This window comes from Dermochelys coriacea, chromosome 12 (assembly GCF_009764565.3).
Source record: "Dermochelys coriacea isolate rDerCor1 chromosome 12, rDerCor1.pri.v4, whole genome shotgun sequence".
Classification (NCBI taxonomy): domain Eukaryota; kingdom Metazoa; phylum Chordata; order Testudines; family Dermochelyidae; genus Dermochelys; species Dermochelys coriacea.
The window spans coordinates 26,237,787-26,263,128 of NC_050079.1; the positions used below are offsets into that span (position 1 = coordinate 26,237,787).

The window sequence follows — 25,342 nt, forward strand, 5'->3', positions numbered from 1 at the left end:
CCACAATATTGTAAATAGAGTTCAAATTAAAACCAGACCATTAAACCATTTCTCAATGATGTAGAAATGTGGTGTTTGAAATTGTCTTAGGCATCTGGGCATACTTTCCGAGGCAAATCCTATCCTCAGATGTGCAATTCCAATGTATTTCAGTGTGTATGTATAGCTGAGGGGAAAATTTGCCATATCTGTGGACATCCCATAAGTAGGGCCCTACCAAATTCACGGTCCATTCTGGTAAATTTCATGGCTGGGGGCAGGTTTAAAATAGGTCAGTTTCACCTTTTCAGATGTTTACATCTGAGATTTCACAGTGTTGTAACCGTTAAGGTCCCTGCCCCAAAATGAAACTTGAGGGGTTGCAAAGCTGTTGTAGAGGGGTTGTGGGATTCCCACCCTCACTTCTGTGCTGTCTTCAGAACTGACTCCGTGGAGCTTCCTATAGCTGAGGGAGGTACCCAGAGGTGGGTCTGATCTCTCCCTCTTCCCTCTCCAGAGCTGCTATGCAGGGGAAGAGGATGTCCTGTCCCTCCCCAGACTAGCTGGGATTAGCAGCTAGGAGCCCCTGGCCAGGGCGGTCCCAGCAGCACAGGGGAGATCAGAACTACCTCCATCTCCAGGAACCTCCTTTGGCTGCAGGAAGCTTGGTGGCTGCTGTTTGGGCTCTGAAGGCAGCATGATAATGCATCTTTCTGCAGCCAGGAGAGGTACGTGGAGGTGGGTCTGATCTCCCAAGAGCAGCTGTGCAGGGGAAGAGGAAGTCCCGTCCCTCCTCACCCTGGTAGACTACCAGCAAGAGCCCAGTGTATGGTAGGAACCCCCCTGCAGGGGCACCCCCAGCCCTGCACCTCTTCCCTCCCCTCCAATAGCTACATTTCACTGGAAAGGTCTGATTTCATGGTCCGTGACATGTTTTTCACAGTTGTAAATTTGGTAGGGTCCTACCCATAAGAGAACATGAATAAAATAGACAACTAATGGTAGCGGCTACACGTGCGGACTTCTGGTTTGGTTTGTTTGTTTTAAATAGTTCCTTACACACGGCTTTCTGTCAATACCATATTCAATTTTGTCAGCCTGGCCACTTGCTCATCTTGTCACATTCTCTGTAACTGTAGCAACATTGAAACCACTCTCTACCATAGAAGTAATGTTGCAAGAAAGCTAGTAGGAACTGAGTATTTGGTAATTTACTTGCCTAGTAGCGAAGGTGGTTCTTCCTGCCTCCTTCCCCTCCCTCCCAAGGAAATCACCTAATTATCTTGTTTCACTAGGGAAGTTTTTGTACATCCCTCCCCACCAAACTAAATGGGGTTTGGCTCTGCCTTTAGGAAGATGAGGGCAGATTATCCAGCACTTTCTCTTTATTTAGTTAAGTATTTCCCTTTGAGATTAGTTTGGTGTTTTTTGCTCCCTCCTTCAGAAATTTGGAAGCTGTGTGGTGTACCCAAGTCCCTGACTACTTGTGTTTCTCCTGTAAATCATGTCTTCTGTCAGAAGCACTGGCACAGAGGTGAAAAGAATTGAAGATCTTTTCCCTTTTCCAGAGGGAGAGATAACTAGCTATGAGATTTCATGCCAGTGCTTCAGAGGACCCCAAGCTCTCTAGCACTTGATGGTTCTGAAACAGTGACCCTGGTCCCACAGTGTCTGTGTTATCCATCCAGTCCTTGTAGCCTTTTGAATACAAGTTATAGCTTGGTTGGCTGTGGTAGCAAAGTTTATTACTCTCTTGTTTCTTGGTGGTAGATTGTCTGTCTGTTAGGCAAAGACGTGAATGACATCAGAAAGGAGCTTTAAAGAACCTTGGTGTTCCATCAGGATTGGCAGATAAAGCTCTGTTTGAAATTAACTTTCCATTAACAAGGGAACTACTCTTCCTTTTAGGTTTTGTATCACATAGCTTAGTTCCGTAGCCCATCACTTAGAATGGTCTGGACCATTTTTATTCTCTCTGCTTGTACCTGATAATTAATTTTGGTGGGAAGTGGGGAGAGATGGACAGCTGGCTCTTCTAAATCAGTGATTGTCTCTTCTTTCTGGGGACTGCTTCGTGAGATAAAGATCCTGGCATGGTCCTGCCCTGTTACTGCAGGATCCGCTGGGTCTTACAATACTCTCTTTCATACTACTAGATAGAGCTCTGTGGTCTGGACTACAGTTTGAGAGTTGCTGTTCTAGACAACGGACCCAGGTAGTCCTGTGCAACTGGATTGTAGAATTAATCACTAAAGTTTTCAATGAAATGTCCAGTTTGGCCTCCCTAAACAAGTGAAGATCTTCCCTTATGCTACTTATCCCTTTTGTTACTTTTGGTTTGAGGCATACAGGCAGTGCAAGTGGTGCTTAACTTACCCACATCACATAATTTTAGCAATACCAGCTTTGTTTTTCAACAGGGAATCTTTTTCTGGTCTTAAATCTCCCCACCACTGTGCCTAGTGTCGTCTTTTCTGACTCTCTTTTTAATAAACATTTTCATCCCTTTCCTTTCTGGTAATTAATATTACAGTGATTCTTGAGCACCCGTCACAAAAAGCCTGAGGCACGCTGCATTTCAAACACTATTAAAAATAGCATCAACCATCCTCCTTCAGATGTGATGTAAAGACTGAACAACTTTCCAAGTCTAAATAGGATAAACATGATAACCTCTAGAGCCAAAGGTCTTTGATTGATATTTAGGACAAATAAATAATCTGGTAGAATCTGACCATGAATCTAAGAAAAATATGTTAATGCTTTTACATAACTCTTTATTTTCCAAGTGATGTGTGAACATTAATAATCCTCAATGCCCTTGGGAAGGAAAAGGGAGGTGTTTTCTGCATTTCACAGAAGAGGAGACAGAGACAGTGAGTCAATGGTAGAAACAGGTTTGGAAATCTGGATTTTTTTTTTTGTTCCCAGCCCTTAGGTCACATCCCATTCCTAATCAGGAAATAAGATACTAAATCAGAGAGATTCTGTGCTTGTGAACAGTATACTTTAAAATCTGTGTCAGAGCTGTGTTGTTATATGAGTCAGTGTGGTTATCGAATAACCCAATTAAAAGCCAGTAGTTGGTCAAAGGAGTCACTACAGAATGCAAGTACTGCTTTCACCAGAAGGGTGAATGTGCCCCGTGTTAGGCACTGATCTGGCAAAGTTTTACACACTGCGTAGTCCTATTGAAATCAAAGCTATTTACATTGCGTAAAGTTGAGTAAGTGTGTAGATCTCTACAAAATCAGGATACTTAGTCCCTCGCTACGAGCCCTATCCATAATGTGGTGCACTGTTGGGATTGCCTTGGAGTCAACTAAGGATCAGACACATTATGCAGAGATAGAAGGTTGTTTTTTAACTATTGTGTTTAAACCCATTTTAGGCCTCATGGTCATAAAAATATCATTTTGAAAGGAAACTGAAATATGTACAAAATAGCAGAATGCTGTACTGTTTGTCAAAGTAAGGATCTGGAAAGAAATTGTATTTGAAAACTGCTAATAAAAGTGGTAGAGAGTTCTTCCTTTCAGTAGGGGAAGTTACCAAGACTCAGAAGCAGGATTAAGTTAAATCGTTCTTTACGAATTATTTCTCCTTATTGAAGAATTCGCTGGATTCTTCATTAGAATTTTTCTTATTAGCACTGTCTTTACTATCGCCATAGTACCCATCATCCACTCACAGGAGCAGAGAGGTTTCACATTTGACTGGGAGAGTAGGAGGATACAGTCTAGCCCTAAAGTTTATTTTTTGTGTAAAGTTAAAAGAAAAATATCTTTGTCCCTAATGTAGCCATTGATGTTCATGAAACATACTTTTAAAAGAAAATCTACTCAGGCTGTGATTTTATAATATGCTTTGATTAGAGTAGATAACACAGGTCAAATTTGTTTAGGGACATGCAGGTTTCAAAAGTGTTCTTATTTATGCCTCTAAGTGAAAGTCACCCATTTCTCTCCAAAAATGTGATGAAGACATCTTGCGCAGGCACATACTATAGTTACCTATTCACAATGCCACTGGAACTCTTTCAGCTCTGCTGGATGAATGATCTAGTGAAAATTTGTCTTTTTAGTAGCGATGGGCTAATAAATATTTTTTTTATAACTAGTCACAGGTGTTGGCAAAGAAAATATTTAATTTTGTTTCTATATAGAATATAAGCAGTTACCTTGATTGACAATTTATAACACAGAGCTTTGAACGACTATAAAGGTTTTCAGTCCCATGGATTTCATGAGCTAAGTAAAAGCTAATTAACATATAGGGAAGAATATGGAAATAGTCATAAATTCATAATGAAGACTTAAGAGCATTTGAAAAGGCAGTGTCCAGATCTTGTAAACAGGTTTTTGGGGTTTTATTGGGGCTGGTCCCTACAACTATTTTAATAACCTCTGGATGTGAAATACTGAGGGAACAGGATGAAATATAAACATCTGCTTCTTTTGACTTGCAAGGACCTGATGAGTATCCAGAACATGGTAAATTTCAGGGTGGTGTGTTTTAGACAAATGTCTTAATAGACATATTTAGTTGAAAGCTTCACATTTGAAAGGAAATATCTATAACTAGTTCGATTTAGTACTTTTAGTAATCTTTTTATCCCAAAAGTATAATAGTCTAAATATTTTAGTAATGCTATATTGTTCTTGAAGTCTATAGGTTTAAAGTGGTTCAGGCTAGCATCTTGTATTTTAAAAATTGGCTACCTTCAATTTTTACTTTGGATCTTGAATGTTTACTGGTTCCTAGTGATTGGATATTGTGGAGGGATAGTGCATCTTATCGCTACCATTCATGCAGCTTTAAATCACATTGCAGACCTATAGTGAGAGAGTATTTTTTATTTGTATTGTGATCAATTTAATGCATTTTAAAATAATTGCTATATTTAAAATACAACACTTAGGACATCCTAGAATGAATGATATAGCTACTTGAAAGGTGTTCTGTTGGCCAGGTTTCTCCTCTTCTACATTAGTGTCCATTGAAACTGTTTGTATATGTTGAAGTTTGTAAGGGTTCAGGAACCCAGAATAAAATAGTAAAGTATGTATTTATTACTCACTTTATTGCTCAGTTTTGATTTGAAAAGTTGACATTAGTTATGTCTTTTCACATACTTGTAAACAAATATTGGAAAAACTACTTCACCTAGGGTGCCTTCCGTGTTTGGTATAAGTACTTTGTCAGTCATAAAGACAGAAATGTAATGTATTAAACCAGTAAACACTATTTTTGTAACATGGCTTACTAATACATTTCCAGCTTTGTGTTTTATTGTCACTAACACTAGCCTTAATGGTGGTAACAGCCATTTTTTCTTTTTGTACACTAATAGTAAAGTTCTGAGTTCAAGGTGGAACAGGAAAATTGTACCTATTTTGCTCTGCTCTGCCCAAAACTGTAACCTGAAAAGTGAAAACAACTCAGACTAACGGAGAAATATACTTGAAAATACTTCTCTCCCCCCTTTTAAGACATGCCTGAAGAGATCCCCATTTGTGGGGTGCATATGCATCCCTGATGCTGAATCTGAGCCCCAACTGGGGTTGATCCAAACATTCCTGCATCTAGACCACTACTTAAGCTAGAATATAAATTTTAAAAAGAAATGTCTTGGCTGAAAGACTTTAAGTGACAGGAAATCCATTCCTATTCTACCATAGTTGTAAATATGAACAGCAGGAGGTTCTGAAATTTCCATTTAGAATAATTTGTTTTTTAAATTTTCAAATCTGAGTGTAAGTTAAATGAGAGTTAAAATTATCTGTCTTTGAACTTGCAGACTACAGGGTTGGGCAAAGTTGGTCCACTTTTCCTTTTAATATTAGCAAAACTCCCGTGTGATACCCTTGTGTGTTTCCCCTTATGGATAAGGAAATCGTAATTTTCTGCCAAGAAAAATACTTCAGGCATTTTCGTACGTGCCACTCCAAATTCAGGGCTGATTCTGCAGCCCTTACTCAGGCAAAACTCCCCATTGACTTCAAAGACCATAGGCTCGGGCCCCCATGTGATTATCTCGCCTTCATGTGTAAAAGCATGTTCTGACAAATGAATTTTTAGTTTTAAGAAAATTGCATTCAAGCAAAATGTTATGTTTAAAGATCATTTACAATCTGATACAATTTAACTGTATTTTTGGTTGGTGTTCTTATATCTGTTTTAGATAAAAAAAAAAACACAAGTAAGATGGTCAACAAACCATATTGAAAGTTTCTAGCACAGGTACTTACCCTCTAATCCAAACTGGTGTCACCTTCTTCACAGTATCAATAACTAATTTCACCTGATACAGTAAGTGAAGTAGATGTCAGGCTTTTTATGCAAAGAAATTCTGTTGATGCTCTGGACAACTTTAAAGGCAAGAAAATTATACACGAACAAACGCTTCCTAAACTTGTTTTATAGAGACAACTGATTATTCTTTTATGTTATGCACTTCTTTTCTTTTTTAATTAATGTTATAGTATAAACAAAAGTTGAAGGATTGTAATAAATTTACTAATGTGATATAGAAGGCAATCTCTAACTTGCTGTTTGATCTTGTCTATATGTTTTTAAAACACATGCCTTTATAACACAGCTTAAATGGTGTATTTTATCCATTTTAAATATCATTTTGCTTATTCAGTGTTTTGTATATGGGCACAATAATTTTTTTTTAATTTTCCAATTTAAAATGTAGTATTTGTGCTGCCTTTGGAGTTCATTGTTGTCTCTTTGCTAGCTTTTTCCCTTTGTTCTTTTGATATATCAAAATAATGAACTCTCAAAATTTTCATGGTACTCTTCTGATTATGTCTTCATAGTGGTAAAATCTGTATTTTTGTATGTAGAGAAAATAGTTTTCTGAACACTAACTTTTGATCAGTATAGTATGGAATCATTTGTGAAGGATTTCTTGTTTAATAAATGGACATGTTAAAGTGTTTAAAACATTTTGTTGTCATCTGTAAATGTAATGTATAAATTCAGTATTAGGTATCATGGCTGGTTATTTATCTTCTTTGCTGATTATCTGAAATTGCCGTCCACTACTACAGCAGGTGTAAACTGGTTTATTAGTTTATAGAAAACTTATAGAAAATTGTTGTGATTCAATTGGTGAGGATGATAAAGCACCAGGAAAGAGATTCTTTGTGAATAAGAGAGTTGTTAAAACACAAACAAACACGTAAGTTGTCCCTGTAAATTCCATGTACAGAAAGCTCAAACAGCCTAGCTGCCTAGGTGGGTGTTTGTGGCAGGGCCTCTTTTGAGGGATTTTTTGTCCTGTACAAAGAAATGCTATTACTGACTTGTAAATAAGCCTGAGACTGAAATCCTAGAGGAAATGGATAACTTTCTGCCACCTCAGAGTGAAAGTTGCATGAGCTATTATCCTGGGAAGTGGGAAGATGAATTTATTTATTGCTTAGATGCTTCAGGTATGAAATGAAGGCATTGAGTCTCTGAAGGCAAGAAGCTAGGGGAGGACACCTTGGAGGATCTGCTCATTGAATAAATGTTATGAAAAACTCTGGGAAGCTTGGGAGGCACTTTATAAGGTACCTATGAGGGATCGCTTGAGAGTGACAGTGGTTGGGAGCTCTTGTTTAAGCCCTATATCCACCACAACCTGCTAAGCTGGATGAATCCCTTGGGGAGGGACTCACTGAAGAGTGTCAGGCACTGGTGTGATGTGCTTTTTTCCAAAATGTACCACTTAAAATATGACCTGCCATAAGATAGACCAGTTGCAATTTCTTCACAAGTAATCTGAGCTAGAGATGCGATAGCTGGGGAATGGTGAAGTCAGCAATGGGATTTTATTTGTTTTGCTGTAGCATGTAGGAGCCTCAGGCACAGATCATGATGCCATTGTGCTCGATGCTGTACAAAAAGAACAAAGAGATTTAATGCTGGGCAACAGGGGCAGGTTGCCCGCTGGTATTGTAACCAGCGGGGTGTGGTGATCACCATAAGAGGTCTTGCCTGGCTGTTGTGTAGAAAAAGTGAAATTTATATTCTTTATTTAAATTCTATTACTTCCCCACCCCAGGGAAAAATTGACTTCTGGTTTAGTAAAACAGATTAACAGACTACCGGTATCATTTGATTTTCATTTTTGGATACTGTCAAACAGCACAAACAGTCCCCTGATCAAAGGAAACATCTTTTCATTTGTCGTGTTTTTAAAAATATGTTTGCACTGGTGTAAAGGAACACCATGAAAAATAAAAACGCTTGTTAAACTTGTTTGAATTCCCTGGACAGTGTTTAATCCTGTGTTTCCAGTGAGTTTTGAGGCTGGGGCTACCAGAAGCATCCCCTAGTACTATTCATGTTGCAAGTTTTTACAAGGATCCAGGAAACCACAGGCCATAAATACAGGTTTTGAAATCTGTGACTAACCAATGAACTTGATCAAGGGCATAGTAAAACCAGTTTGTCTGCATTTTATCCAGAACTCTAAATTGCCTGCTGCTTTCAAAGGTACCAGGTAATGGGGTTGTGGTTCTCAAATACAGCAGTCTGAAGAAACATTTTTTCTCACTTAACGTATTGGATATGCCCCCTTGGGTGGAGGGTTGAGATACAAATCACAGATGGACTTCTGGAGTTGTGATCATCATACCTCAATTTTCTTGCCATGAAATGTGAAATTCCTGGGTGTAACTGACAAGAGTCTTCTAAACACTTGTTTTCTTAAACACTTTAGTGCCACACAGCTGGCAAGCCTGTAAGTTAATTGACAGTCTAAAAAGGCTCTATACAAAGGGCTTGAGTTCCATGCCAGGTAGTGTTCTTATGCTATCACTTGTACAGCAACAACTCAGGAGACTGGAACAAAGCCTCTTCCACTGACAGGAATAAGGTGCAGAGATAAAACAGCAAGAGAGCCTTGTGAAGTCATCCAAATGTGGTATAAATGGAGACTTCCTTTTTCTCCTTACCAATAACTTCGATAATCCTGTGAGTGGAGTTTTAAATTGTGAGTAAGTACATTATCTTTACATGTAAGTTCACTCTGCATTTGCTATTGGAAGCTTGCTAGCCTCATTTGTTGTGCATTGTTGCTAAGTGCTGTTCCAGAATTGTGGAAATTCAAACTAGAGAGCTACATTTCAGTTGTAGATGAAGTGATACCTATATCAGCTTGTAAATGCTTTAACCTTAATTATTGTTGTTGAATTAAAATGTCTGGGGGTTAGAAATGCAGAAAGCAGCAGTATGATCATAACAAGCTGTTGCACTGACCACTTCAGTAAAAGAAACCGCTGCACTCAGAATAACAGTGGATTCTCTCAAGGTCCAATTCTTCAGGGGGTCCTGAGCAACCAGAAGTCCAATTGACTTGAACTTGTCAAAAAATCAGGACTTTAGTGGAGCATGGCTAGTCCCAAGCATTCAAAAATCTTGAGTCGGGCCCCAAAAAATCATGATTGGCTTTAAAAACACATTACTTTAAAAATGATAAAATTTGGGTTCCCTTTATCTGACTCCTGGGTTTTCAGAGTTAGATTTTTTCATTCTGTCCCCCCCCCCCTCAGCCACTATAGGAGCTATAAATTTTGTAAATGACAACTGACAGTCTCACATAATAACATGACTCCATGAGCTAAGGCTTAAGAAAAACACCAAATACCTCAATAATAAATATAAAATCGTGTCAGCAAGCAACACAGTGTTATCACTTGATGATTAATCGTTCTGATCATAAAGTGATCATAAGGGCCGACTTTGTGGGTGCTTTGGGGCTGGAGCACCCACGGGGAAAAATTAGTGGGTTCATTGCACCCACCAACATCCAAGCAGTGTTTCCTGCCCAGCCGCCAAACAGCTGTTTGCACACTCCGGGGGTGGGGTGGGGTAAGAGCAGGAACGTGGCACACTCAGGAGAGGAGGCAGGGAATAGGGGGGTACAGGGGGAGATTTGGGGAAGGAGTTGGAATGGGGCAGGGACAGGGCACAGTTGGGGCGGGGACTTTGGGGAAGGGGTGGGGCCTCATGGAAGGGGTGGAGTGGGGGCAGGGCTGGGGGCAGAGTGGGGGTCGAGCACCCACAGAAAAAAGGGGAAGTTGGCGCCTATGAAAGTGATACTGAAATACCTTAGTATTTTTGTATGCATCTCTTGATTTTGAGAACATCAGCATAAAAGCCACTATTTTTAACTTTCATTTTGTTTTGAGGAATAATTCCTGAATTCCAGAAATAGCGTGTGAATAAATTGCAAATCGAAAGATTTGTTTACAAGAATGACAGTATCAGATCCCAAAACACACAGCAGCTTATTTACTTCCAAAGACTGCTGAAGATCATAACAACATTTCTGGTGACATTCCTTTTATGCATGGGTTAGAGGAGTGTGCTATACTCTACAAAGATATAGCAGTGAGCCTGCAATCTCCGAGTGCAATCTCCATGTTTCTCACTGCCTCTTACAATGCTCTGCGCTAACTGGCACAATTAATCCAAACTGTATTATTGTATCTGGTTTACAGAGTGAAAGCTTATAAAATGAGATTGTAAAATAAAGAATATGTAAAGGAAAACACAAAACTCAGCTTCTGTTAAAGATGGTATAATCCAGGATGGTTTATAAATGTTAATCTTGGGCTAGTTTCCAAGGTTTCACATGCAGTACATTTAAAAAAAAAAATAAAAAATTAAAATTACAAAAAGAGAATGTAAAAATTACCACAGGTCCCTAACATCACAGTAAATGCCAGTAAATATATTACAGTAAAAGAGAGGCATGACGGAAATGCAGAATTTCACTCTGGAAAAAGTCCAAAGGGCTCTTTCCTGAGATAAGTGATGATTACTTTGCACGTTCAGGAATAAACATTTATTGTTGTTACTCCTTCAGTGGTCTGGAAATGGGAACTGTGGAGAACGGGAAGGTTGTCTTTCAGATATCCCCTTGTTAAGCCAGACCATTCTTTCTGAAACATCTCTATGCTGCTCATTGGTACCTTGCGACTGGCTGTTAGCCGTCCAGAAGCTGCTAGCAGGTCATTAAAACACAAAATATGTTTATTCCCAGCAAAATCTGCCTTTATTGTTTTGGCTCTGTTTTCATTTACTCTATTGGTACCATCTGCTGTGTCATGAAGTCTTTTTTAAAAAAAAGAGAGAGAGAGAGAGAAGAAAGCCACCAGTCCTGTGACTATATGAAATACTTGTTTAACATATGAGTTTCTTTGAAAAAAGCATATCAAATGCCATACATGGAGTTTGCCATTCTTTTAACTAAGTTATTGTTTGGGTTTTGTGTGTGTGTGTGTGTGTGTGTATATGTTATCAGAAGGTGTGACTACTGCAGATAAGTTATGTTACCCTCTCTCTAACGCCTTTCAAATGCAGGCGTTTTTCCTAAAAACCCCACACCCAGGGACAAATCTGCCCTCTCAGAAAAAACAGAGAGAGCTGGGAAAGTGCGATTTGCTGCACTGAGATTTCTGTCAGGAGGCTGGGTTTGCCTCTCCACAGAGGAATGGCCCTTGTATACCACAAAAGCATAGATAAGGTGAGATTTGCAGAAGCCTTTTCAGAGTAGCAGCTGTGTTAGTCTGTATTCGCAAAAAGAAAAGGAGGACTTGTGGCACCTTAGAGACTAACAAATATATTTGAGCATAAGCTTTCGTGAGCTACATCTCGCTTCATCTTTGTCTCCGTGTTATTTCCTCCATTATCTGTGGCAGCCTGACTTTATCAGGAGCTGTAAGTCCTGTGTTTCCCTACCTAGGCTAAACACTATTGACTGGAGGACTGATGTTAAAAGCATAGAGCAAGAAATGTGAAAAGCATAGAGCAGTGGGCTCTTGTGCAGAAATCCTTACAGGCTTGATGGGGTAGGAAATGTCATGTGGATGTCTCTGATCCAGGCCCATCTGACCATGCCCCCTGAAATTGGAGCTAAACATGCAGACTACACGTAGAGGCTTCTGCAGTGGTGATAGGAAGGGAAGGTTAAAACTATGTCTCTCATGCTCAGCCTCATCTTTGCCATAAAATTTGAAGGGTGTGATGTGTCCCCACAGAAGCAGGTTAGAAAGAAGTTGATTTCACCTCAGAAAATCTTACAAAATGACAGAAAACTGAATGTCTACTAAACTAGCTAACCTGAGGCATTTTCAGATTTGCTCATGTTGCAGATTTCCAGCTGCCATTTCATGGTCACACATAGGCAGCAGACATATAGTTAAATGCATTCTGAAACCTACACATCCAATATAACCTGTGCCTTCAAATGCTTTAGCTAGTAGAGGTAGTGAGACTTTATCTAAAGGAATAGTGTTGGCTTCTTAATCTGGAAAAAATGTAGTAAGAAAGCTCAGACTCGGAAATCTAGTGGAAAGTTTGAAATAAAGAAAGCGTATTAAAAAATAAGTTCCTTTTACTAAGTACTTTGTAGTGCACTGAACAAGGGAGGGCCATGCAGAATTGAGATTCACATTCAGACATAGATGTATCTAGGTACAAGGTTGCACACCTACAAAATGGCTACTTTCCAAAGAAATGTTCTGTGACACTGAAATAGCTTTTTCCCCATATTACTGTGTCACTGGTTTTCATGACTCTGTGAACAGTGATGGAAAAAGAGAGAGAATGTAGTCGTGACTGAGACCAAAACAAGAAAGGGAAACATTTCAACTGTCAGTGCAGTTAGCAAATAGGAAAGAGATAGGTCATCTCTTCCCTTTGACTTCACAATCCGTAGATGCGCTGTTCTTCAGTCCGAATCCGAATCAGAGGCCTCATCTAAAAAAAAAAAAAAAAAAATGAAGGGGGAGTGGGTCAGTGAGAAAAGTGAAGCTGCAGTGCCACCTTTCACTCCTGTTCAAATAGATTTGTTGCTCTGTTTTAGGTGGCTGCTTCAAAGAAAATAGGATCTTAGGAGGATTTCTTTAATTACAGTTTTTTATTTCCATACCATTGCAAATGGTTGTGGTGCTTCAAAGGAGACACACAGTCCTGCCCAGGAGTTCGTCTCCGACAAATACAATACAAAGAACAACAGTTCAAGCGAAAGAAGTTGCGGAGACAGGACTGGCTCTAGGCACCAGCAAAGCAAGCACATGCTTGGGGTGACACAATTCCAGGGGCGGCATTCTGGCCACCCTTTTTGGCTTGGGCAGTTGCGCTCTCGGAGCGGCAAATTTTTTGCTTGGGGTAGCAAAAAACCAAGAGCCAGCCCTGTGTGGAGATACCATTGGCAAGGTCACTATGAAAAAGAAGCCTTCACGAAAGACGTGAGTTCTATTAAAGACCATAAAATTTGTGCTGTCTTTTATAAGCCTTGTATTTTGCCAACGAGAGTACCCACTTATTGCTTTTTTGGTACTCCCTTGTCTTCCTAGAGAGCTCGGCTCCTATTCATATTGTGAATACAATACAGGAGTCTAGTTGAAGGCAGAGAATTAGAAAGCCCATGGGAATGCATGGCATGAAAATCCTTGAGGCTAACAGGTATTAGCTATTAAAACAGTCAGTGATACGTAAAAGACTAGAACCTTTTGGTGCAAAGAAGATCCCTGGCAGTAAGATTTATTAGTCTGTGGAACAGTCTCCCAAAGGAAGCATCATCAGTGGGCACATTTAAAATTTGATTAGACAAAACACAGGGGATTCATTTTTTTCTTAAAACAGGCTGGAGATTTAACTTTCTCTAATCAATAAGCCTTAGCTCTGGTCTACACTGGAGGGGGATCGATCTAAGTTATGCAACTTCAGCTACGTGAATAACGTAGCTGAAGTCAGCGTACTTAAATCGACTTACCGTGGTGTCTTCAACACAGTAAGTCGACTGCTGCCGCTCCCCCGTTGACTCAGCCTGTGCCTCTCGCGGTGCTGGAGTACAAGAGTCGATGGGAGAGTGCTTGGGAGTCGATTTATCGCTTCTAGACTAGGCATGATAAATGGACCCCCGCTGGATCGATCGCTGTCTGCCGATCCGGCAGGTAGTGTAGACATACCCTTAGTTAATATGCTACTGACTGCAATGGCTTCGGACCATATAATAGTTAACACACAGGAGTTCTGGGTCACCAAGAACAGAGTCTACATAGACTAGATAATGCTGGGAACTCTCACATATCTGTCAGATAAGAGCCAGAGGTTTTGCTTGATCACTTGTAAAACATAAGGGAGGCATTTACCTACCTTCTGACTTTTGTACTTCAGTGGCATTTTCGGAACCGCCTTGTTTGAGAAACGTGGCCAGGTCATTAAAGGTAATGTAGAAATCAACAGCAAACACTATTGTGGCTATAAAGCCAAATACCTATACAATAGAAGGATAATCTCTTCATCAGCAGTTCGTGTCAACCATCAATGACAAAAATGGGGTTACTTTAACTAATAGGCAAATTGTTGAGGAAACGGGGCAACTGGAGAGGGGGCAGTGAGGCAAAGGTGGCTTTAAGCCACCTTTGCACCTACTAAATTATGAGAGTATTTGAGGGCCTGCCTAACAACTTGTGAGATGGATCTAAAAGGAGGCTTCCCCCGGTCACCTATGGGTCATTCCATAGCTCAGAACAGCCAGAATGCTCTAGCTACCATTGAGCACCTGGCATGTCCCTATGTCTGGAGATACAAAAGGTGTCCCACGGGCACAGCATAACTCTGGAAACCCCTTTGTACTGAAGGAATTCCCATCTGGGAGATCAAGATCCTTTCCAATCTCCATAGGCCTAGTTTTTGCCATTCTGCAAGGCCTCCTGCCAGGCTACTGATCTGCTGCTGAATGAGCTGTGCTGGGTGCAGTGTCTCTGGAGCTGCCTATTTAAATTAACAGGACAAGGAGGCTGGAAAAAATGAGGCCATTGTAGCTAAGCAAGCTAAAAATCTGGCACATGTGATACCTCCCATGCATAAAAATAATGACAAAGGTAGATTGAAAATCAAACCCTTATTATGAAATTGTATTCACTTTCCAATGATTTGGTTAAGCTGTCTGGCTGACAAAGAGGAAAGGATCCAAGATATCTTTTAAAATATTATGCACATTTGATTTATATTATTTATGTTGCATAAAATATTTATAGCTTTTTGGCTTTAAGTTATAAATGGAAAGAGACTGTCTTCATTCTGAGCACAAAACGTTGACTGTGATCTCCCTAGGAAAGGTTTCAGAGTAGCAGCCGTGTTAGTCTGTATTTGCAAAAAGAAAAGGAGTACTTGTGGCACCTTGGAGACTAACAAATTTATTTGAGCATAAGCTTTCGTGAGCTACAGCTCACTTCATCAGATGCTCCCTAGAAAAAGCACTTCACAGTCCATGTGCTGGTGACATGGTGTTTAAAGGAGAAAATGCCATTGCTTTTGTCTCAACTGCTCGGTGCAAAAACAGCAGCAAAGACACAAGTCTGAAAATATTTGCAACATGGATCATATTTTATTAAATAGAATTACAACCCTTGGTAGCTATATAGGGCTTTTCATCCAAGGATCTCAGTGCTTTTTACAGAAACGGTTATTACTATCTTCATTTTACAGATGGGGAGACAGAGGCAAGAGTAAACGAGGTCACCTAATGAGTGAGTGGCAACATCAGGAACAGATCCCAGATCCTCTGATTCCCAGTTCCTTGTTCTAAACAATAAATCGCTTTTTCTCACTTTGGGCCAAATCCTGGTGTAGATTAATTCAATTGCAAAACTTCCACTGATTTCAATGAGATCAAGATGAAGCTATTTCTCAAATATATTGAAGTACAGTTCACCAAGATGCAGAAGTGGAAATCGCTTTTCTCCTTTTAGTACTTACTCCAGCTGCTTTCGATGCTCCATCAGAATATTTTGAGACTGCAGCGATTGAGATGGCAAAATATATAATGGCGGCAGTGACACAGCGCAAGAAATCCTGTATAACACAATGCAGTGCTGATTTAAATAGTCAAATTACTGTAACACAGTAAAGTCCTGTTACAATTGCTTTTAAAATGAGGACTTTAAAAAAGTATTTCTTTGTCATCAGAATTTCAAGATTATATAGTTATATATATAATTATAACAAGTTATATATATATATATAACTATTTTATTATCTGCATGTAGACCTGCTATTTTCTTGGTATATCTGGGAAATCAAAAAAAAATTTTTTTAAATGTGCTTGGGATCCTGACTCCAGTAGCTAGAATCTGATCTCAGTGATATTACAAATCCAAAGCTAGCCCATGGAAATCAATACAAAGCTTACATTGGATTGAGAAGGGTATCTTCCCACTGAGTTCACTTGGGAACAGAGGCATTACTTTGGATTTATGCAAGTGTTCCTGAGATCAGAAATTAGTGCTTTGTCTTCAGTGACTGTGCATGGAACATGATTGTGTGACAGCTAGAAATGATTAACAGAAGCTTTCCAACTGGAATCAACTTAGACTGTGGATATCTTTTACAGGAAATCATGAAAGCCCTGCCATTTGAGACACCCAACTAGATGGCTAAAGGACAAGAGCACATAATGTATAGGCTTGGCCATGCACTGGATTACCTATTCTACTTGTAAATATTTCTAGTGCCTCCATTCCTCTGATTCTATCTTGTACACAGTGATTTTCTTAGATGGTAATAAGAATAAATTATACAGCTGAGAATCTAATTACATTACAAGAAACTGTATCCAAATCAATGTGATTATTTTCTCCCCAGGCAACAGTTGTACCAGCCAGGAGACTGAGTGGCACAGCAAACGTACAACAATGAACTTAAATATTTCCGACTGTATAATGAAAACATTATCTTCAGTACCAATCAGAAACGTAATTTATACTAAATGTGTACTGACAAGTAAAGGATGAAAGGCTGAGAGAGAATTCTGTTCAGCCTATTAAATGGAGAGTATCCAAGCTACCAAGGAAGTGATGGAGGGTGATATCTTTCCCTTTTTTAAGTAAAATGTGCTGTGTATATGGTTGACATTGTAGGTCCTTTGGGAAAGGGAACATGTCTTATATCAGTGTTTTGTAATGTGCTGTGGAAATGGCATCTCTAAATAGTATGTCAAATAAAAACAATGATTTGCTAATGCACGTGTAAACCTTGTGAGATGGGGGACTGATATCTTGACCTCTGTTCACATCTTTTGTCTTTTCTGAACAGATGGACAATTTGGATGTTGTCATAAGACACAAATCCTCCAGGAAACTGAATTCCTTTGAGGTCAGTGGTCAGCAATCTGAATTCTGAGGTTGGTACACATTACCGTAATGAATATAATAAATATGTAATTGATTTTTTTCTTAGATGGTTCTGTGAAGGGTGCTATAAAACAGTAAAAGACAAGCATTTATTTGAAAAGGGGTGGGGGGGAGAGGGCTTTTGAGATTGGAACTGAAAGCATGTACACTCTCTGAGATGATGAAGTTACTGCCATAGTTTTATCCATCAAGACTCTACCAATATTTAACTCAAAACTCATTAAGACCAACTATCCCTAAGTTGCACTAATAGGGAATCCAAATGGAACTAGGTTGGGATTTTTTTCCTAAGCAAAAATAAATTGTCCAGCTAGATAAATATTCCCTGTAGTGAGAGTGTTTGGTGCAACAAAGCCATCCAGTGATCAGTGAAAGTAATAACCTGCAACTCCTGCAGGCTTCCTATAGATCAGATACAGTACTTTTCAGTTTAAAGGTGATTTTCTTCATAAAAATTAGTATCAACTGCCAGAAGGGTCAGATAGCTCCTTCCGCCATCACACAAATACATTAGTACTGTGTTGTTGGGGCAACTGCTACTCTGACTGCACTTATATAGCATTCCAACTGAGAATCTCAGAGCTCTTTAGCAAGGTGATACTTTTTCCCTCACATTAGAACATGGGGAAACTGAGGCACAGAAATTAAGGGTTGGATTTTTCAAAAGTGCCCAGTGGTGGCCCAAAGCTCAGTTAGGCTGAGGCAGGGTGCTTTTGAGAATACAACCTTAAAGTCACACAGCAAGTCCATTGCAGAGTCAGTAGACCCTAGGCCTGGGCTCCAACTACCATGTTACCTCCCACAAAAAAAATGGTAGCTACAAAGTTATAGTGTATAATCTATTGCAGTTTGTAACATGACTTTGGGTCCTCTGGGATGAAAGGCACTAGAAAGAATTTATTAATAATAAAGGTCAAGTTGTTAGCAATTAGTGTAAAATGCAGCTCTATCCCTTTTATCATCTACTTTCATATTGTATAATTGAAGTTGTGTGTGAATTTTACATCCCACTTACCGTCAAAGGCCAGTAGATTCCTTTAAACTTCTCATTAAGCTTAGAGGAGTATGCAAAGAAAAGAAACAGTGCCAGCAGAAATACAATGAGTGGTGCCATCATGAAAGATGCAGCTGAAGATGCAATATAACAGATAAAGGTGATAAATGACAGCACCTAGAGTACAAGGGAAAACATAGCTAATTATTCACAATGTACAGCAGAGACAGAGTCCAGGACAGCTCGGAGAGGCTTTGAAGAGAGATTTCTTGTGCATATTTCAGTCAGTCCAGTGACTGATGGCAAATGCTACTTTCTACATGCTCCTCTTGCTTAGAATTGCGTAAATTTAAAATAACTCCATCCATTCCAATGAATTTGAAGTTGGTTTCTGGGGAGCCACTCCAGATTTACACCTATCTAAGTGAGACTATCATTTGGCCCTGAATTGTAAACAATTCTGGGAACATAATTAAGTGATCAAAGTTGGAATCTGTCAGAAAATGAATTTATAAATTCTAAGCTTTCAGTCAAGGCAAAGCAGTTCCCATCTGAAATCCAAGTCATTGCTCAGATAGCCCAGAAGTATTAGTCTTGTCAGTAGAGTTAAAAGAAAAAATATAATTTATTCTGCTGCTGCTGATGATTAAAAAAAAAACAAAAAACCTTTGACAGTTGCTAATGTTCAAAGGTTCCCGTGCGTCAAAGGTTCTTGTTTTTCTTCCAGCACTGACTGCTTTGCTTTGGTAAGAACAGACTTAAGTAAGATTTTTCTCAGGAAGGAGGTGGTGGTGGTTCAGATAAAATGAATCTGCTATGTGTGTTATATAATGGTATTTATTCCACTCTGCCTTAAACCTCCAAAACAACAAAAATGGATACTTTCTCAGCAATGGTCTAGCTGCAAGGAAAGGCATTGCTATATTACGGCTCAAAAAGGAAAGCTCTGCAATGGAGATGTGATTAAAAAATACAGCACAACCTGAATCACAGCCCCAAAATAGATATAAAGAATGTTGGGTTGCACAGCCGCTGATACAACACACCTGTGAGGGTAAGTAAAGTGTCTCTCATTTTAGTTTTACAGATGGGAAACTGTAGCATGAAAGCCATGGTTTATTTCAGTGAGGGGAGGAAGGACAGAGGACAGATGGATTCTATTTTAAAAATTAAATGTTATTTACCTTTACAAGTGAAAAATGAATTAAATCACCCATTTTGAGAAATAACTTCCTGCCCAAATACCTAGTTTGTTTTGAGAAGTTCTGGCCTGACATACTTGTCTAAGGGTTGGAGAACAGCTTTATGGGCCTCTGACTGTGTCTGTCTTTAGTGTAGTCAGTAGCCTCTCTGCCTTTAATTTCCCCTTATAGGATGTGTGTTAATTAAAACTGTTAAAACAATCTCTTCCCCTCCCCCCATCCCAACTAACACTCTCTCTCTCTCAGCCTGCTCTGGCCAACCACAAGAAGAGGACACACTTGCCCATAAGAAGTCAAGAAAAGACAGGATAATAATCAAACCAAGTATAAAACAATATTTGGCAGTTTTTTAATGCAACTCAATGGGAAGCTGCAATACAACATTTTCTGCACTGATGGGAAGCCAATAAAGCAGCAGCAGGCCAGGCCCTATGCCCAGAATTCCAAGATGGCACCATTTAGAGGTAAGTGGCACAGCTCACTTCTCTCTGGATCAAATTGACTTGTGTGTTTCAAAATCTCTCTAATAACAAAAATCTCTAGCATAGTCATTAAAAAAATTATTTGCACGCCAAGCCGCAAAATGTACATACTGAGTTTCCCAGCAAGCCACACCTCTTCTGAACCATTCCCCAATGCAAAATTTTAGATTTGCTACTCAGATAGTCATAGGTGGTGTTATCACTGGTAGCTTCCTAGCTTCCTTTACAAACAGAATGATGCAAACATGCTCCTTCTTCAATGTTGTTCTATTCACTACCTGGAAAATAGGATATCAATAAATGATGTGTGCTAGGTTCTGGTCCTGGGTGACAGGTCTGTGCTGTGTTTGAGAGTGGTCTATGCCTGAAGAAACTACTCCACAGCTTCCTTGCTTTAATGAAATGTCAGTTTATTATTTATTAGTCAAACATAAAAATGCATGGGTTCAAGGAGCTGGTTTTTGAATGGAAGTCTAATTGGAATGCACTCTTGAAATGTTCATTTAATCCCAGAAGTGTGATTATGCTATGGAACAGCCTGGAAACATGATTCTATCCAATTATGCTTAGAATTTCTGCATTTGCAAGTATCTGATACAGATGGGTCCAAACTTCCCTTACAGAGCCAAATGTTGAACCCAACAAAGGTCAGTGATGTTTCTAGACCATTACGGTGATAGGCAAGCCACAAAAGTCAAATCAGAATATGAGTTCAAATTCCCCCTCCTAAATGTGGAGGTTTCCAAGTCAACCTCTAGTGTCAGAGAAGTGAGGGGTGTACATGTTTGTTTGTTAAGATGGCCCTTCTGTTTTTTCAAGAAGCAGTGTCTCCTTCTAAGTCCTCCTTAGATTAGAGGGGTCAAGCATTTGTCTCACTGAATTTCAGATCTATTGGTTTGGCTGTCTGCAACTACAACATATTCCCTGCACCCAGTTGTACATCATTTAAGGAGTGTTACATTTGCCATACAAGTCACTAATTGCTCCTGTAAGAGGTCATTCAGTGCCCTCAAATACATATACCTGGAAAGCACATTAGGTTGAGAGAGTTCTAAGCAGTTTAATCTTGTTGAGATTATTTACTAATTTATTAAACTAACAAACCTTCGTACTGATCTCTAATTGCCTTATTAGATTGTTCCATCTGTGAACAAATGTAGAGGGAATATAATAAGAGAGCAATAAATCATCTCATGCATTTAATATCAGAGTTTGGGTTTGTTCAAACTTATAAAGGAGTGGATGATTTGGTGTGCAATACATATGGCTTATTCCTGAATCCAGTTCTGTTGTGTGATGGCTCAACTCATGCTTTGTGAATATTCCATTTGATTCTCATGTATCTTATGGACTCAGCTCATCCTCCAGAATACCATGGAAGACACTGTTAGTAATCTCATTCCCTGTTTCAACTGCTGGCTTTTTGGTGTGTTTGTTATTTATTATGAGATACAAGGAGTGCTTAAAGTGGTCTGAAAAAAGTGAGGGATCTGTCATAATCTGGGAACAATACCACAGGTAAGACAGTGCTTAAAGTACACCCCTCAGCGACCTAGCTTGATTTTTTTTCTCTTTTGTCCAGGGATATGACAACTTGTAACCGCCCCTTCCCTCCACATGCCCACTTTAAGCAGTGAATATGAAAGATTGAGGTGGGTGCTATAGTAAAGATTAATGAGGAACACAGAAAAAAGGGGACACAAGGAGTGATTCTAACTCCAGCTAGCACTGAGGTTGTCCTAGAGGAAGATTTGGTTAATTTAGAATTAAGATTGTTAAATTCAATGACTAACTATGCAATCCCTAAAATAATCCCTGAGAAATCCTCAGTTATGTTCCTTCTCTCCTGGTATATGTCACTTCTGATACTCTCCTACTCCCACCCACCACCCTCTACTTGTAGGCTTCTTTTGTCACAAATGTGCAACCTTACTCTGATCCTAATGAGTAGTGAGTGCTGAGATTTTTATGGAAGGAATAGTAGTTTCTGGGGCCTTGAAGACCGTTTCTGATGGAACGTATCTTGTCTTGGTGTGTGAGACCTGTGGTGGTAGACTGGGAGGGGCGGTATGAAATTCCTAGGAAGATGTAGGTAAATATGTATATGACATTGTTCTTGTTTCAGCTTAGGAACCTGTTATAAGAAACTGATACTGTTTGTAGGTGGTGGATGATTCTTGTGGCTCAAGTTAGGGTTGCACATATGATGGTGAAGGACGAAGCCTTTGTGTTGCGGCTTATGGGAGAGTATAGAGGAATATGAGAAATGACACATCCTGTAGAAGTACAAATTTAAAAGTGCTGATTTCATTCCCCCACCTCCTTTCCCCTCTAAGATAAGTCTGGCCACTGTTTTCTGGACAGGAAATAGAAAGTCCCATAACTTTGTGTTATAAGCATATCTGCTGCACTTGCATTTGCAGGACATGACATGGATCCACTGTTTTGCTTGGAGCTGGTTGGAAGGTCCATAATATTGAGAATATGAGAAGTGTTGTTTCTCACTGCTCTTCTTAAAAATCTCCTGTCCTTTTTCTGGCTGAAGGCAGGGCAGAGGGGAGGGGAGGGGTGCAGGTATGGGCATGAGGACAAACAAAACAAGAATAAATAGGTGAAGCAAAGATGGGCTCTCTGAATCCAAATAATGGAAGAGTTAAACACAAACTGTACTTCATAGCTTAGCTTACCAAAAAGAATTGAGCACAATTTAAGTAGTGAATTACACTATAAAAAATGTAGAAGAAAAAGCAAAAAAGATCTAATTCAGAGGTGAGTGGTCCATAAAAACAGAGGAAAATAACAGAGAGCTTCTATACCAGACTCCATTAATTTAGCATATTGACACCAGATTTTACTGTGCACATTTGTCATTCCCGCCAGCAGAGCAAGGTTTCTCCATCAAAGGCATGAGCTAATTCAGGTGGGTTGGACATATAGATCAGTCTTTGCATTCTCATAAGATCAACCTTTTGGCAACAGATAAGGCAAATAGCAACCCACTTTGAGGCAAATGAAGTGAAGTGTACTTTAAAATCCACAAAGTCATAGGAATAAAAGGAGGAATATACAGAGAGTTTGTGTTCAGTGAGATCTTTACGAATATCAGCAGAGATTCTGTATCTTCAGGCACAAAACTAGTGTTTGAGACACAGTGGCAGTATGTGCTTGGATTGAAATCCAAGTCAAACATAAGTTATTGGGCTCAATACGAGGGTAAGTGGATGAAATATAGTCGCCTGTGATATATAGGAGGTTGGATTAGATTATCTAATGATCCCTCCTAGCTTTAAATTCTATTAATGTACAAAATCACCAACATTGTTTGCCTTATGCTGGTAAAATGCACTAGGAATTTTGTTTTGAAATAACCATATAGATGCACTTTTCCTATACCTCATTCTATTTTCAGTTTTCTGTTGATGCTAATTATATTCTCTAGATATGGGAACTTCAAAACAGAAAAAGATCGTCAGATGGGGTTCTCTCAGCATCTCGGGATTCCAGCAAATGTGTCAAGCAAAGCAGGAAAGAACAGGCTTTTAAAAAAGTAACTGCTGTGTGGACTCTGAGTTATTTAGTGTTTTATAACTTGCAGAATTTTGTCAGTATTACTAATGGAACATAAAATGCTACTTGTCTCTTGTTTTTAGTGATGTAAATGTTGGGTCTGACAAAGATTTGAATTCTATGAACTCTGCAGCCCTGTAAAGTTATTACATTTGATAATATTAGCATCATCACCATCACACTCCCAGTTGATACTATAATTCTTCCCACTAAGGAGTAGGTGATGGTTTTACCAGTTTTACCATCAGCCAGTACAATTGCTTATAAGGAACAAACTATTGGCTTCCAACTTTTAACAGAAAGCTTTGTTCTTTAGATTCCAACCAGGACAGTCCTAACAAATAATGTCCGAGAAAGAGCCTTACAATGATCCATAGGCCAAACTCACGGAGGGGAAATGAGAGGAATGTGTGCGCTTTGGCAGGAAAAAAAAGGTCCTATATTTGTGCTAACATGCCTGAGGGTAAATTCTCTAATAGTTTGACTATAGAAAATGTATTCATCTGGGTTAGTCACGCACTTAATTAACTGTGAGCAGCAAAATTTGGCACAAATTATAGGATTATATAATAGTTCTTTGAGCAACTTTAAAGCCTCCCCCAACTGGGGAGAGATGCTTGTTCTTTCATGATAAATAGACCCCCACTGTGCTGTGCTCTGCTGTCATATTAAGGAAGTGGTTATAATGGATATGGGCCTGATCCAAAGGCCATTGAAGTCAATGGAAAGACTCATATTAACTTTCATTGCACATAGCTGGGGACTTTAATGAGAGAGACAAGTTCAGAAGAAAGCAGAAAGGAAATGGAAACCATTGTCACCTAACCATTTTATTTTATTTGCTTGCTGACTAATGTTTACATGCTAAATTTGCAAATGAAAATGGGGGTTTTCTATCTGCTTCATTCTTACTTGGCTTGTCTTACCTATCCAAAAGGACAATAAAAATCAGGGACTGACTTTTATCCTGGCCACAATTTGGTCTTACTTTGCAAAAGGATTTTGACAGCCACTATGTTTTGTTGTAATACCACTGAGGATATTGAGCTGCCTGTGATTTTTGTACCTGAATGTTTGGTAGTCAGACACCTTATACTCATCCCTTCTCTGAAGTCCGATCTTTAACCATTGCTATGGGAGAGGGGCTAAAGAGTTGTAACTGATCAATTTTTTAAAAATCTTTGTTTTCTATTTCTATGCTAAAAATAGAAAGAGGGTGTTTGTTCTAGTCAGAGAAGAGTTCACAAGTCCCTGTTCTAAGACATTCAATCATTGAAAGCTCAACTGCTCCTGAAAGTTCTTCAAATTATCCTTAGTCGTAGCAAGCAAAGGTAGAACATTTTCACAGAGAGGATGTATTCTGCACAGCTGGAGTCACGAGAACCCTCAAAATACAAATTGTCTTCTGTGATCACTCCTTATTAGCACTTAGATTACTTAGAACACTTATTGCGCCTAAAATTGCTGTTGAGAGTTTAGCCAGGTTGCTGCCCCTTCCACTGTGTGGGAGTACTTTTGTGCTAACAACTCTGGCATAACCGTCCATAGACAGGACCTCAACAACAACACTATCCTGCTGTAAATAGGGTCCCACCATAAGGGAACAGGCTAATGAAGAGACTGCTATTTAATATTAACTGTTCAAGGAGCCTGATTTTATTTTTTATTACTGCATTCAGAAAGGTATTTTTCTTCTACCTGAAACTTTCTTAAGCTTATGTGCCTGGGGCTCCTAAATTGTTATCGGTAATAATTTCTACCTCTTAGTCATGTCATTCAGTTACAGGTATAAAATATAATTAAAATGGTTAGGTGGATTATGCTTCTATTAATGAGGAGCTGTGGAGGTCACAAGCAGAGTGAGGACTTTTCTAGCCTCTCTCTACTGATTTACACCCTCCTCTGCAGTTC

At 39.3% G+C, this 25,342-nt stretch overlaps 2 protein-coding genes across 10 annotated transcripts in view; one reads left to right on the plus strand and one right to left on the minus strand.

Annotated features, from left to right (window-relative positions):
• CMTM4 (CKLF like MARVEL transmembrane domain containing 4) overlaps nt 1–23,496 on the plus strand; it is a 96,966-nt gene extending 73,470 nt beyond the window's left edge. For 2 of the 9 annotated variants that reach the window (XR_006275246.1, XR_006275239.1), the window contains 3 exons: nt 17,089–17,148; nt 19,071–19,234; nt 19,629–23,496. Coding sequence is in view for 2 of the 9 variants with exons in the window: in XM_038368543.2 (XP_038224471.1) it covers nt 17,089–17,175 (87 nt within the window). In the remaining 7 variants the exon portion in view is untranslated. Of the gene's footprint in view, nt 1–17,088; nt 17,177–19,070; nt 19,547–19,628 lie in introns of those variants that run through there. The other 7 variants (XR_006275244.1, XR_006275240.1, XR_006275243.1 and 4 more) reach the window with 7 other exon arrangements.
• Nucleotides 1,290–25,342, minus strand: part of CMTM3 (CKLF like MARVEL transmembrane domain containing 3) — a 30,239-nt gene continuing 6,186 nt past the window's right edge. The window contains exons 2-5 of the mRNA XM_038368544.2: nt 18,202–18,357; nt 15,754–15,849; nt 14,146–14,266; nt 1,290–12,744 (exon numbers count right to left, since the gene is read on the minus strand). Of these exons, the coding sequence (XP_038224472.1) occupies nt 12,716–12,744; nt 14,146–14,266; nt 15,754–15,849; nt 18,202–18,357 (402 nt within the window). The 3' untranslated portion in view covers nt 1,290–12,715. The remainder of the gene's footprint in view (nt 12,745–14,145; nt 14,267–15,753; nt 15,850–18,201; nt 18,358–25,342) is intronic.